This window comes from Prionailurus bengalensis, chromosome C1 (assembly GCF_016509475.1).
Source record: "Prionailurus bengalensis isolate Pbe53 chromosome C1, Fcat_Pben_1.1_paternal_pri, whole genome shotgun sequence".
Taxonomy (NCBI): domain Eukaryota; kingdom Metazoa; phylum Chordata; class Mammalia; order Carnivora; family Felidae; genus Prionailurus; species Prionailurus bengalensis.
Window position 1 is genome coordinate 4,385,510 of NC_057345.1, and position 15,142 is coordinate 4,400,651.

General features: G+C 48.9%; 1 protein-coding gene across 2 annotated transcripts in view; it reads right to left on the reverse strand.

The window, feature by feature from the left end:
• The window catches only part of DNAJC11 (DnaJ heat shock protein family (Hsp40) member C11), a 71,381-nt gene that overhangs the window by 23,771 nt on the left and 32,468 nt on the right, over positions 1-15,142 (reverse strand). For both annotated transcript variants that reach the window (XM_043573680.1, XM_043573681.1), the window contains one exon: positions 12,379-12,480. In XM_043573680.1, the coding sequence (XP_043429615.1) occupies positions 12,379-12,480 (102 nt within the window). The remainder of the gene's footprint in view (positions 1-12,378; positions 12,481-15,142) is intronic.

A 15,142-nucleotide genomic window follows, 5' to 3' on the forward strand; every position in this document is an offset into this window, starting at 1 on the left:
TCAGAGCTAGGTCACAGGAAGACTCGAAGTTTCTTTCAGGCCTTTGGAGGTGCTTTCTGGGGAAGCTCACTAACACAGGACAATCTATGTCCCCTGAGACTGCTATGCCGTGAGGAAGCCCAAGCCAGCCGGGGTTAGGGGGAGAAGAAGCAGAGCCACCTGGGAGGCACAAGAGTGCAAACGTCATCTTCAATGTGACCCAGCTGCCACTGGACTTCACCCATATGAGGAGACCCCCCAGGGAGAACCATCCAGCTGAGTCTGGTCAACCACAGGACCAGGAGAGAAAACCCAATTGTTCACGCGAGCCACTAAGTTTTGGTGTGATTGGTAATGCACTGATACATAACCAGAATGCAGACTATCAGAGACAAACACAGCTGATATACGTATGTGAATGTGTGCCAAAAATGATTCTGCTTCTGCTACTTTTATTTATTTTTTTAAGTAGGCTCGACATCCAACGTGGGGCTTGAACTCACGATCCTGAAATCAAGAGTCGCATGCTCTACCAGCTGAGCCAGCCAGGCGCCCCCGCTTCTGCCACTTTTCATGTTCACATAATCAATATAATTTTTAAAATCTGCTTTAATATACACAGGTATGTGTTTTTTTACAGGAAATATTTTATTTTTGAAAATAGGTTTTAAATAAACCATTTCATAGTTTCTCCAATATAATAAAATCAGTGTTGATCAATAAACATTTCAAAAAGCTGTAAAATTTTAATTATTTTAAGTACCTCTTTTTCTCTCTCAAAAACGTCCTGGGGTTTGGATGGGGAATGACGGTCACCCTATACGGGCCACTGTCAGGATGCTGGCTCATAATGAATGATATAAGCCACTGGAGCGCCTCAGGCAGGATGGCGTGGTCCCACCCTAGTTTTGCAGGCTCAGTCGGGCTGCTGTGCTGAGGCGAGGAAGGAGGCGGGGAGAGCGGTCAGGGGAGCCTCTTTGGTGATCCGTGCGGCAGGAACGGTGGCAACCACGGTCTTATCTCTGGGGGTTTCCTGACGGGCCGCCTCATTCAACTTGTTGGTCTCGGCAGGTTTCAGTTGGTTCTCTAAGGACAGGCAATCATATCCTACACAAAAAACTACAGCCCTTTCAATATTTACATCTCCTTTATTATCTGTCTAATTGCATTGGGTGAAAACTTCCAGAATGTTAAGTATGGTTTTCTTTCCTTTCCCAAAGAAAAATTTTAGAATGATACATCTTTGTGTTAACTTCACACTGACAATCAGCCTGTGTACCAAAGGGTAGAAGAGCCCTTAAAAGCCAAAAATATTGCTCAAGTCATCAGTTTTTCAACTATTTTGTTGTTTCTTTCCTTTTAATTTAAAAATTTTTAATGTTTATTTTAGAGACAGAGAGAGATCGAGAGAGACAGATAGAGTGCGAGTGGGGTAGGGGCAGAGAGACAGAGACAGAGGGAGACACAGAATCCGAAGCAGGCTCCAGACTCCGAGCTGCCAGCACAGACCCCAACGTGGGGTGTGAACCCACCAATTGTGAGAGCATGACCTTGGCTGAAGTCAGACGTTTAACTGACAGAGCCACCACCCACGCGCCTGAGCGGTGACTTCTGAGACTCAACAGGCTTTGGTCCGAGTCTATGGAAAAGGACTCACCCAGAAAGGTCAAGAGAGCCACTGTACGGGATGTTAGGCTCAAGAGCCAGCCACACCCGATGAAACAGACTGTCCCAGAGCATGAGTGATCACATCATTCTGGGTGCACAAGGACATGTCTCTTAATATTTTCAAGAGTGGTTTGGATGTCTGCCTTCTGCTGTTCTCCCATTTCAAGGCGATAACCTTTTGAAAATGGGCTGGTCACAGTACCAGAACCGGATAGCTTTCTTCTCCGTGTGCTAACGAGGTATTTGGTGGCAACTTACCAACTCACTTTCAGGAACTTTCAAGACAATATGCTTTTATATGAGAAGTCACAACTTTGAGGGGTGAAAGATCTGAATTCTGACAGAAGATCAAAAAGATCAAGGAAAAGAGAAAGATAAAATAGATCTAATGCCGGGTAAATTAATGAGCCAGCACTTTCCCAACAACTTTTCATCCAATGTATGGAGGTTTGTGTCCTTTTATTATTAAATTGTAATTAAATCACATTTTTCAAATAAAAAGAGTTTACAAAGGAAAATACTTGCACACTTCACTTTAGTTTTCTAGAGCAGGGTCATCGAACTTTTTCTGTCAAGGGCTAGATCATATTTTAGGTTTTGTAGATGGTTATGGCTGAAACCACTCAGTCTGTGCTGTTACTGAAAGCACAAAAAAGCCACGGGTCATACTTAAATGAATGAGCTTTGCTGTATTCCAATAAAACTTTATTTCAGAATACTGAAATTCAAGTTTCATTTTTATTTTTGACAGAGAGAGAGCAAGAGAGAGAGAGAGCGAGAGCGAGCTCGAGCAGGGGGCGGGGCACAGAGAAAAGGACACAGAATCCAAAGCAGGCTCCAGGCTCTGAGCTGTCAGCACAGAGCCCAGCTCAGGGCTTGAACCTATGGACTGTGCGACCATTAACTTAGCTGAAGTTGGACGCTTAACCGACTGAGCCACCCAGGCACCCCGTTTCATATCATTTTTATGTGTCACAAATCCTTCTTCTTCCTTTTTTCTTTTTTTTTAAAGTAGGCTAAATGCCCAGCATGGAGTCCAGTGAGGGGCCTGAACCCATGACCTGGAGATCAAGACCTGAGCTGAGATTAAGAGCCAGATGCTCAACCAACTGAGCCATCCAGATGCCCCTCTTGTGATTTTTTAAAAACCATTAAAGATGTAATAAAAACCATTCTTAGCTCACGGGCTGAAAAAACCTAGACAGTGGGCCACGGTTGGCTGAGCCTTGTGTTAGGGTACTCAATTCTGCCATCAGAGTATAAAAAGACAACACGATGGTAGCTATAAAGTCCTTTACATGCATTCATGATACCGATGAAACACTGTCAGTGGGACAGGCAGCAGCTACAGATTCCCAACTAAGACCTCTGTGGTCTGTTCTGGAGATGGAAGAATCAGTCTGTCGCATAGGGCAGTTTCCGCTGCCCAGACCAGAAGCGACTGGGCTCCAGGGAGGACACTCCCCGTGGTTTCAAACCATCTTCAATCAGGCCACGGTAGTAAGAATATAGCACGACTTAGCAAATGAATCTGATTTACTAGTTTCTCAGGTTTTGAACTACTTAATAAAAATCACCAACTCTTAAGATTCAAAAGTTCAGGGAGGTAAACATAGGAGGAAGAGATCACCTTTTAAGCATCTATTCCAACCTCTAAACTACAACCACACTGGACCACCAAATGAACCATTCTTAAGTCAACCCTGTTTTCTTTAACCATGAAATAAAAATAAGCACTGTAAGCAGGATGGCTTTTTGCCCTCACGGCTGCAGACTACTGCAGCAGCTCCAAGTCAGCCGCCATCTGACCTCCCTGGGAGCCTGCTAGTTTAGATGCAGAGTCCCCGGGAGCAGCCTGACAGACTCCTGTGCAGCTCCTCTGAGAATCTGCAGTTAAAAAACAGGTTTTTTTTAGTGTTTATTTATTTTTGAGAGAGAGAAAGACGGAGAGTGAGCAGGAGAGGGGCGGAGAGAGGGAGACGCAGAATCTGAAACAGGCTCTGGGCTCCAAGCTGTCGGTGCAGAGCCCGATGTGGGGCTGGAACTCACGAATCCCGAGATCACGACCTGAGCTGAAGTCAGATACCTATCCAATTGAGCCACCCAGGCGCCCCTCTTCCCGACAGACTTTCAAACGAAGAAGCTGTGGTTGACAGAGTTGTGGCTATTTTCTTTTTTTTTCTTTTTTCTTTTGTTCTTCTATCTCGATGATGACGGACAAACAAAAGGCTTCTGGTACAATTACGTCCAATAACCAATGTGGATTTTTGGTTAAACCAATAGTATTGTTGTCTTGAAACCCTCCTGCCTCCCAAAGTGAGGCTCAAGGAATAACAGAGGTGATAGAGAAGAGGTGCTAACCAAGCCTTAGAAACTGGAAAAGGATGGAGATGGTCACTGAGCTGAGGAAGCTGAAACCAGGCCTCTGCTGGTTGAGGCACTGGAGGGACCAGGCACCCCAGGAGTTGCCTGCTTACTAAGGGGACAAGTGACAGAGGCCTGATCTTTGAAGACATCAAGGGAAGGCATGCCAGGTCTGGCGGGAGGGGTGGGGCAGGCCCTGGAAACAGGGTCATCTCCCAGCCCGCTCCCCCCACGCCCCTACCGCAGCTAGGCCAGAGACTGGGGGTTTCCTCTCCAGAGAGCAACCACCTGCTGAGCAGAAGAGGCCTTTCAACACTAAGCTCCGTCGAGGATGGAGGGAGTTAAGGCCGCGAGTGACAAACCCTGCCAAGCCTGGGCTTTTCTGCCTCCCTCCTCGGGAGCAGACAGCCAGAGATTATTACCACACGTTCGAGGGAAATCTCCAACACGGAAGTCGGAAACCAAGTAAAGATCAGAAAGAAGGAGAAAGAAGCAGAGAATACAAACGCCAAAGAAAATGGCAAACAACCTGTAAGGAATATCCTTAGAAAAATAAGAGATGTTGCGTTAATCGTAAAAAACAGCGCGTTGGGGCGCCTGGGTGGCGCAGTCGGTTGGGCGTCCGACTTCAGCCAGGTCACGATCTCGCGGTCCGTGAGTTCGAGCCCCGCGTCGGGCTCTGGGCTGATGGCTCAGAGCCTGGAGCCTGTTTCCGATTCTGTGTCTCCCTCTCTCTCTGCCCCTCCCCCATTCATGCTCTGTCTCTCTCTGTCCCAAAAATAAATAAACGTTGAAAAAAAAAAAAAAAAAAAAAAAAAAAAAAAAAAAAAAACAGCGTGGTGAACGCTATGTGTCAGGGACTCTCCCAAGTGTTCAACACGTGTTCCGCTTCAGCTCTTCACTGACGACACCGCCACTGTCTCCACTTCACAGATGAACACGCGGAGGAACAAAGAGGCGAAGTGTCTGAGATGGGATGTGAACGCAGGGCGTCTGTCTCTACAGCTCAAAGCACCAGAGCCCCACTTTGCACCTTCCCATGAATTAGAAAAACAACACATCTGAGAAGAGGAAACTTTGTGGATGTTAAAACAGAGCAGGAATATTCACGTTAAATATGAAGCTGTAACTAAATAGTGAGGTAGACTCACTTCATAACACGTGTCTCGACACACGTATACTGTCCAACGTATGCACACACACGCTTTCTACTTAGCTGAGGATAAAGATACAACCAAGACTTTCTGAGGTATGCAGAGTCTGGAAAGCAAGGTGGCGACATCTCTTAAGAGCTGAACATCAATTTTATATCTAGGTGTTCGTGGACACCCCTGCACGTGTGTGCACGAGGAGACAAGCACGAGAACACGCGGAATGTTCTTTAACAGCAAAACCCCGGAAACGAGGGTGGGTGAGCTGGTTTACAGCAACGACAATGAACGAGCCACAGCCTCACGAGAAGCACATAGACTCCAAAAGAGTATGAGTTGTGGGTAGAAAACAAGTCCCAGAGGACTACTGATAGCATGGTAGCATTTTTATAAAGCTGAAAAATAAGACCCAAACAGTGTATTACTTAAGCCTACATCCTTTTTTTTTTTTTTTGCTTATTTATTTATTTTTAGGAGAGAGAGAGAGAGAGCACGTGCACGAGTGGGGGAGAGGCAGAGAGACAGGAAGACAGAGGATCCCAAGCAGGCTCTGCAAAGTCAGGAGAGAGCCCAGTGTGGGGCTCGAACCTTGAGATCAATGACCCGGGCCGAAGCCGGACACTTAACCGACTGAGCCATCCAGGCCGCCCCAAGCATACACACAATTTATGGCAAAATTTAAAAAAGCAACACAAGGATGGCCATTTGGATTGTGTTTCCTTCTGGCAGGGAGGTGGGGCAGGCGGGGGCCATGGAAGCGGATGCAAGGTGTGGGCAGTACTCTTGTCCTGGGGTCAGGCGGTGGAGTCCTACATGTTCCTCACTCCTGTTACGGTTTATACATTACACGTAATCCTTTGTATGTGTATATATGCGTAGTCCTTACGTTATTTTTTCTTTTAAAAGACTTAGAGCAGAAAAAAAAGGACAAAGAAATTTGCCTTCCAGGCATCTTTTATAATGAGCTACTGGAGGATGCCCAAAAAAGGATCAATCAGGAAGACAGGGAGGCGGAAAGCCAACCCAGGAAAGGGTTGGGCCTCCGAGCTCCTCGAGGACAGGGAGGTTCTGTTTGGTGCAGCTCAGGACGTTGACTGAACGAAAAGGCATTCCTAGGAAGCTGGTGAGGAAAGTCCTGGGGCCCCAGCTGTACGCAGTCCTGGAAAGCAGGGTCCAGACTGGAATGGGAGCAGGGAGGATGAAGCGGGGATCCTGGGGGCGGGGGGTGCCACCAGGATGGGTGAGAGTATCTAAGGAGTGCGATGGAAGGGGGAAGGTTGAATCCAACAGTCTGGAAACAAGTAGTGACAGATTTATAGAAAGCTCGTCAAAGGAACCTAGGGGGAGAGAGAGTTACTAACACCGTAAGGAAAAGGCCTTTTGAGAAAGGTCTGGTAGTCGTGGTACACCCGCCTGGCTCAGCTGAGCATTTATTTGGTGAACCTTCACTTAACCCCAAGGGCGATTATAACCGCGCTGGGTGGACAAGGATGCTGGGGAACTGCATCCTTATCTTTACTGACCGGGGGAAACCGGAAAAACAGAACAGTGTAAACCTGCAACTCAGGAATACAGAAGAAACGTCTCAAGCAAGAGCTCAGGGGGCAGGAGAGGCACGTCCCTCCTGGGTCAGGTGGGGTGGGGGCAGGAGTCAGGTGGGAAAGACGGGTGCTGGGAGGGGCGGCTGCTTGTTTCTGCAGTAAGCCTGGTACCCGACTCGTAAACTACTTACGCGTATTACTCTGACCACAAAAACCTGCAAAAAATTTCCCCACACCTTAGACTGCAAAACTAGCATCTACTTAAAAATGATTAAAATCTTAGGAAGGTCTTACATGCGTATTTAAAAATCCGTCGACTTCTTGTGCCGCGGAGTCTCAGAGGCCTCCTCTTCAGGAGGAGCTAACATAACCAAGGGACACCACGACTCCCAGGCAGGGCCTGGAGACCGCCAGAGGTCATCAAAGCGCTCCAGCCGGGACGGAGCACCACCCGCCGGCCTGGCACCCACTCCCACACTGGCTCTGTGAACAGCCGGGAAAACTTATTTTTATCTTAATTATATAACTGCCCCCCTTCCCCCCACTTGGAAGATGCAGGTCCCTGCTGCTCTGTGTTTGGGACGAGATGGTGGATGAAAGTGCGGTTTCCTTCAGCCCCCAGCAGCCCACCTCGTTCACTGCTCCTTAGACGGAGCCAAAATCATCTCCGTGCCGTCGGTTCTGTTCTCTCGAACTGTCACAAATTAAGGCCAGTTGCTGCTTTTCAACAGGGAAATGGAGATGTGCCTCTTGGCCCTCAGCTGCTAATAATTTCCACCATCACTGTTCCAGACACACTGGTCTCTTTGCCTCTAGTCGAACATACCAGATCCAGTATCCCTCTGCACTGGCTGCTCCCTCCATCCAGAAGGCTCTTCCCCGATATCCACACGGATAACTTGTCTCATCTTTGTTCCAATGTTATCCTCTCAGCAAGGCCTGACCACCCTATTTCAAATTGCTTTCCTCCCCCCGGACCTTGACCTAGCTTCCCGCCATAGCACGGTCACGTTCTAACGTATTATATGCTTGATGCATTGTGTTTATTGTCTCTCTCGGCTAGTACCCAAGAGGGCAGGGTCTTGTCTGTTATTCTCTGCTGCACGTCCACATCTGGCACGGGATCTGGCTCCTCACAGGCACCCAATTTAAACTGCTTTGTGAATAAATGAATCATCTTTATCGTACTCATTCCCAACCTGCAAAATACTCTAAACTGTTGTTAACACTGAGTCAAATAAAGACCACCATTTCCCCGTCTCCCCTTCTCTTAGCTAGCACGTCTAACCTTGCCATTCTAGTTCACTGGGATCTTTTAGAATCTTGGTTTTGTCCTTCGGCCTTGGGTCACCTGTGAATATGACAAACACATCTTCACTGACATCATTCACAGAAATTCTGAGCATGACAAGTTACAGCCTTTCTCCCATGAGGAGAAGCTTCTCACCAGGATGGGGATGATGCATTAATCAACCCTCTTTGAGTAGAATCAGGTGTCCATTCAGCCAGGAATGTTTCATTCTGAATTATTTTCATGTTTGTATTTTATCTGGCCATAAGGATAATGTGAGAAATTTCTGTCAAATGCATTCTCAATTACTAACTGAAAATTCCACCCAAAGAGGCAATTGCTTTAAGAGGCACTGTGCAGTTTGCCTGTTTTATAGCCGACGAGCCCATGGTGGCTCTTGTGAGATGGTCTCTGCAGATTCATTCTGGGATCAGAGTCAGAACCCATGTTCTCTCATGTTGGAGGATCAATCTCAAACTTACCAGAGTTTCCAAGGACGCCACCCCCCTGGGCCACCCTCCCTGCATAAACTGAAGTCTCTAATTCTGACGCCTTGTTTCTAAGTGGTTATGCCACCAGGATGGGGACAGCAGCCGGCCCTTCTCTTCTGCAAAAGCTCTGCTTTATCCAACAGCCTTCTCGGACTCGGTCCCCTCTTCCGTGCCAACTTCCCAATTTCTTCACTCTCGACAGCTGCCCATTTCTGCACACATTACGTCGCCCCTTCCTGACATTGAGCGCAACCAACATATGGGCTCGAACAGCTTTTCTTCTGTACGACTTTCCTGTCAGCGAAGCCGAGTCAGTTTATGACATCAGAGTCATTTCCACCGAACAGACTGAAGTCATAGCCACAGGCTCATTCGGATGCCTATAATCATTAGCCATGGCAAGTGAAACACGGCTTTTCAAAAACCCTTTAAAAATAATTGAGTAATGTAATCCTGTGTCTTTATGAAAACACTCTGGGATTTAAAAATATTTTTACTGTTATAGGTCTTCCTTGATACATTTTTTAAATGTTTCCTGATACAGCTGGATTCTATTTTTAAGCTATTACAGGAACCAAACCAATAAGCTGGCCTTTCTAAAATCAGAAAGGAGGTCTTGCCAGGGAGTTTACGTTAAGCTCTGTACAGCGAAAGGAGAATGGAAAGTCCAGGAAATAATGTGCCGATCTCCAGGAACTGTTATGTAAAGGGGTCAGAAAGCAAGCAGTCCATACCCCCAGAGGCAGATAGTGACAGCCCCCCAACATTCTTTGACTTAACAGTGTGCTTCACACGGGATGGGAACAAGTTCATTAGGAGGCAGTAACAAAGTCCCGACTGCGCTGCCTGAGACCTGTCATCTTTAGACTCCCAGAGTGGCTGCCGTCAGAGAGACAGAAGGTTTATGGGCATTGACAAAGAAAGGAATGAAAATAATCAGTATGAAGTGAACATGGCACAGAACAACCCTACTGCATCATCTTAAGTCTCTGAAAGTCAAGACGTGTCGATGGATTAAGCAAATAAAACCAAGATCTTGAAGAGGGAGGGAGGGTGGCCATGGCGGTCCAGTCAGAGTCCAGTCACGCACGGCGCACTCGGTGTGGAGGAGCCGCAAACTACCCCCTACGCCTGCTCAGTGTGAGGGCCTGGGAGATCCCAGGACACCAGCAACCCAAGCCTCGCGTTTTCCAGCAGGGAACACGACTCTACTCTCACGCAGCAAAGACAGAAAACAGGGGCAATTAGACTAAGGACTTTGGAGTCTCTTGACCCCAAGCAGTGGGCTTTGTGGCAAACCTTTCATTTCACCCAAGAGGAAACAGAGTGAAGACTGGAGAAGTGACCTGACCTCGGGCCCAGAACAAGAGGGTGGAATCAGAATCCCAGTGCAGGGCTCCGGACTCCAGGTGGAAAGCACTATCGTGCTGCCTCTGGCGTCTGGCCGTCTGTGCGTGTGTGAGTGTGCGTGTACACGTGTGGCTCCCACGCGGGAACTGGGGATTCCGCTCATCGTTTCTAAGCACCACTGTGCTTTCCAAAGCTCATTTCACACACACCAAGCCTCACAGGTAGCTGGCCACACCGAGACACCACAAGGCCAAGGCCACGGGAGAAGGCTGACGGTGTTGTCAGAGGGCCACTTTGAAATCCCAACTGCCAGACCCCATCCAAACCCAAATGGGCCCAGAACTACCTGACCAAACCAAGTATTTCCCACGCAGTGCTGGAGGAGACACAAAAACAAAAGTTCTTAACCTCGATGGTACCTAATGAGTACCACTTTGCATCGACCCAGCACGTTTGTCTGTTTCCAATAAATTAACACCTATTTCCTATTGTTTCAATCATTTCCCAACTTCGCACGGTAGTCAGGAAGGTCAGGCGGCTTCGTTTTACGGATGAGAAAACTAAACACAGGTCACGCGCTTTGCTTCGGGTCCCGCATCACCGTGTCGGAATATTTCCCATCTACCATTTTTTCCCACCTGACCTCTTTGCCCGTTCTCATACATACATCCCACCGGCAGATCCCTGCCCAACAAACTCTTACTGGTAACAACGGAGAGAAATGCCCATCCAAGTCTCAGACAGCAGTGCCACAAATGTGCTCGCCTGCCAGTCCCCTGTGACAACAGGTAGGTGCTGAGCCCGATGGTCATCGGCAGTGTCCTTCCCCTGTGGCCTTAAGAGAGGAGATCTCCCCTTTCTTAGGATGAGAACATCCCAAACCTTTCCACTCATCATGAAAAGCAAAACCCTCAGAAATGGAATAAAAGCTCTCCTCAAAATGCGGCATGGCCAAACATCTGGTTATCACTCACTATTTCTGGATAGAAAATGTCTTATTTATTTGGAAGCAGTTTATGGAAGTAGCAAAGTATTAGGAATTTTACAATAACTCGCACGCTTGTGTGAAATGGTCACAGCTGTGCTCTCTCATTCCACGGAAACATGGCCCGGAGACACGTTTCCACAGAATCCCAATAAGCAATCACTGCGCGCACCCAGATGGCCAATTTTATCGCAGGACACGGAGGCTCAGGCTACTGTGACGTTCTCTTTCCCCTTCATTGCTCGGAATGCAGCATAACTCCAGCCAGAACGGCAAAGATTCCACAGCAACAGCTTGCTCCCGCCAGGCCCCACCCCGTCTCCTCAACCCTCACTCCATCTGCCGACACCGACTTTCAAACCAGACCTCCCGCGGCGCGTGGCCCTGAGCACTGGCTCCGCGAAGGGAACCCCCGAGCACGGCTCAGGGCGCCGCACAGACCTTTGGTGCTCCCCACCGTGTCACCCGCCCCGAGTCGGTTCAGCCAGCGTTTCGATTCTCTGCTCTCCTACGACCGTAAGACGGCCCCGCACCACTGACGCCATCATCTGCTGCAGGGAGGCTGGGCAGGAAGGAGAGGTGTCGGCATTTATAAATATACTTTGAAATGCAGGCTTCAAATAGATGGGAGTGTTCTGAAGATACGGTCCTCTAAACGCTGTAGGAGTCTTGAAAAAAAATTCCCCTTTCTAGAATGTACTTGATCAGAAGTTCATATTATCACAATGCCCGGGCTGTAAGCCAGCCTCTGTTCTTTCTCTTTAGGAGATCTCAGGCTGCCTGCCAGGCCATCGGGCCACACTGAGGGAGTCCGGCTGCTGAGGGCCCTTGTCAAGTGCAGCCGAACAGGACACCGGGGCCACATTCGACTAGACATTCACACAACCGGCACCTCAAGTTGACAGAGACACCCCATTTGCCACGGGGCTGGCGCGTGCACTCTGGACAATCTGCTTCTCTAACAGATCAGAGGAAAAGGTATCATCCACAGGACCGAAAAGTAGCTCTCAGACTCGGGCCCGTCACTAGGTCACGGGACTCAAACTCCCTTGGGGACTTGATGTTGTTAAAGGGGGGTCACCTCGTTGCCAGAACAGCCTGGTGACTGGTGTTCACAGCACCGGTGTCCAGGCAGATCAGAGCCGGGGCCCCGCGTAAGGCAGTTTGGAAACGTCCCACACCCCCAGTGCTGCAGGGAGTCCTGCTGCTTCGGAGCAGGGTCAGGTGGCTGCTGACAGTGTCCCTTGACTGTCACCAAGGGCTTGGGCGGCACGACTGCAGGAAAGGGTCTCAGGGACCTTGCCTGTGCTGCCGCCTGGGAGGTCTCCTCGGCTCGGGATGGGTTTGGTCTTCCCTGCACACGGTTCAAGGGTTCAAGACACTTTTCTCCAGGTCCTGAGCCGAAAGCCACCAGGAGCTGCTCTCCCGAAAGAGGCTGCTCTGAGATAAAATACGCACGATTTTGTTCCACCAATTCGGTCCGCTCTCACCACTGACCTCAGGCCTGCCGCCTGGCAATGAGGCCTACGCCATCCTCACTGCCATGGGCCCGGCTTACCTTGGGGTTGGTGCGCTGCTGCAGCCTCCTGTCCTCCCTCTCTCTCTGCAGCCGCTCAAACTCTTCCCTGATTTCAGCTGGCGTTCTCCTCCTCTCCACAACCTGCAGGCACAGTCAGGAGGAAGAGGCAGTTAAGGACCCAGAAAGCGAGGAAAACATACACCAAGAGTGGACATCGCTAACGCGGCGCATTCGCGTGGCCCAGGTCCGGCTGTTCCTCGCCCTGGGATTCCGAGAGCAGCAATGACACCCCGACAAGCCTTTCTCCCACGGACCCAGGCCCTGGTGAGCTCAGGCTCAGGGTCGTATCCGCTCAGCTCTGCCCTCCGGTCATCCCCAAGGCGATGCTTCCCCTCAGCTCTCCAGAGAGACGTAAGCGTGGTTTCCTTCGTTTCGGGAAACTTCTCTCTGACGCTGCAGGAATCTTACAGAGAATACGTTGCCTTAAGTCTCGTGGTCTAAATTTCCTAATGAGTCCCAGCCCAGTAATAAACGTTGAAGATGAAAGCAGAGGACGAAGGTGCTCACAACTGCTCTGTCATCTCTCCCCAGGGTGCTGGAGCCATCGCTGGAGATGCCTTCTGAGCTTCAGCCATCAGGCCTGGGCGTTTTTACACCGTGGGACTCTTCCCCCTTCAATATGATACGACCCTGAGAATGTATGATGCCAGATGGGCCTTAGCATAAAACAGTACTCAGGTACCAAAAGGCAGTCCACAATACTACTCAGGGATGCACAATGACAAGTCTATGAGAAAATAAGGCGTTCCGTTTTGGCTTTTCTTAGCTCATCACAAAATGGAGATTTCAAAGAGGCAGGAAAAGGCCACCGTGGGCCTCAGGCCCCACATCTCTGAAAGAGGGAACGGCACCACATGATTTCTAGGGGTCCAGGATGCCATGGCCTGGGAGAAACACCGAGAGTGGGGGCAGGCCGACAAAGTCATGAGATGGGTGGGGGACAAACCCAGAGAGCACATTCCTTGTATCAGTGGGAGAAACACAGAGGCGCCTCGAGAGGCTGCTCACAGAACAGCTAAAAAGGGAGGTGATGTGAGAAGAAGCAATCCTGGAAATCACAAGTTTAAAAAATTGTTTAAAAAAAATACATGCTTACAGCAAAAAATCAAAATAGTACAGAAGGATATAAAGGAAAAAAGTACAATTGGCCTATAGCTCACTCCCTCTTCTCCGCCATCCTCCTTTTCCCAGGCTGACATCTAGTTTTTAATGCATCTTCCTGGATACCCTCTGTGCATACATGTATGTGTGTGTGCATTCTCACATAAACCGGGTCACGTTCTAGGTTCTGTGTCCCTTTATTTTATCATTCAGCAATATAGAAAAATAAATACAAAAACTGGCTTAGCCAAAAGCATACTGAGAAATGTGTTTACTATGCTTTCAGGAAGTAAAGAGGAAAAAATAAGGAGAACAGCATTTCTGCCTCTAATAACCAGATGTAATCAATAATTCTAAAATAAAAACACGGGGTGCCCGAGTGGCTCAGCTGGTTAAGCGTCTGACTCTTGATTTCGGCTCAGGTCATGATCTCACAGTTCATTAGATCAAGTTCCGAGTCGGGCTCTGTGCTGACAGTGCGGAGCCTGCTTGGGATTCTCTCTCTCTCTCTCTCTCTCTCTGCCCCCGCCCCAGTCATGTGTGCACTCGCTCTCTCTCAAATGAATAAACTTCAAAAATAAAATAGAACACTTAAAAACCATCCAAGAACAAATGAAAGTCCTAAATGGCACGCCAGTGACTGCTTCGTTACCTCACAACAACACCCTTGGTTGTATTTAACTGACTCACCTACTTCTCCAAAGCTGAGGGCGTGAGGCACCCACCCACCTGAAGTCCCTGCCCTGGACAGAGCGGAAGTGAGGCTCAGTGCTTCAGTTTCCACCCCCGCCACCCCCCCCCCCCCGCCCCCGCGTCCTGTCAGCCTCTCCCTTCATCACAGAAAATAAAGACAAGAGAGCTTCAGGGAAATATAAGTAATCAACTATTCCATTTAACCGTGAAGGTCAAGATGGATCAGGAAAAAAGGATTTAAAATATTTTAGGAATTCTTTGTGACCTTGGGACCCAGATTCGGTGGGCCTGTGACTATGGAACCTACCAGTGGCGACCTACGTGACGCATTACCACGGCCAAGGGGGTCTGGATGGGAAGCGGAAGAGCCCCCTCCACGGGTCCCGGAGCAACTGGGCTGTTCTACCTGGACGAAAAGGCTTCACGCCGAGTAGTCTGCCCAACGGGACGCTGGTGTTGAGAGTGCAGACTGAGCACGAGTCTGACCAGCCAGACTTACCCAGCGACACTGACTCCGTGTATGTGGTGTATGTGCCTCTATACTGTTTTTTTTTTTTTTTTTAAGTTTATCTATTTATTTATTTAGAGAGAGTGCGAGTGGGGGAGGGGCAGAGAGCGAGGGAGAAAGAATCCCAAGCAGGTTCTGCGCTGTCAGCACGGAGCCCAATGCAGGGCTTCAACTCACGAAACCGGTGGAGAGATCGTGACCTGAGCCGAAACCGAGAGTTGGATGCTTAACCGACTGCGCCACCCAGGCGCCCCTATATTGGTATTTTTAAAATAGATTCGTAAGATTCCAGGAATTAAGACCAGAAAGTGTCAGGCTCCACAGAGGCCAGAGCAGAACAAGATTTGTTTTCAAAAACTCTATAGCTGCCTCACCTCTGCTGGCTGGATCAATAGGTACAAATCCCTTTCCCTCTCCCACACTCCCTGGTGAACTGAAGAG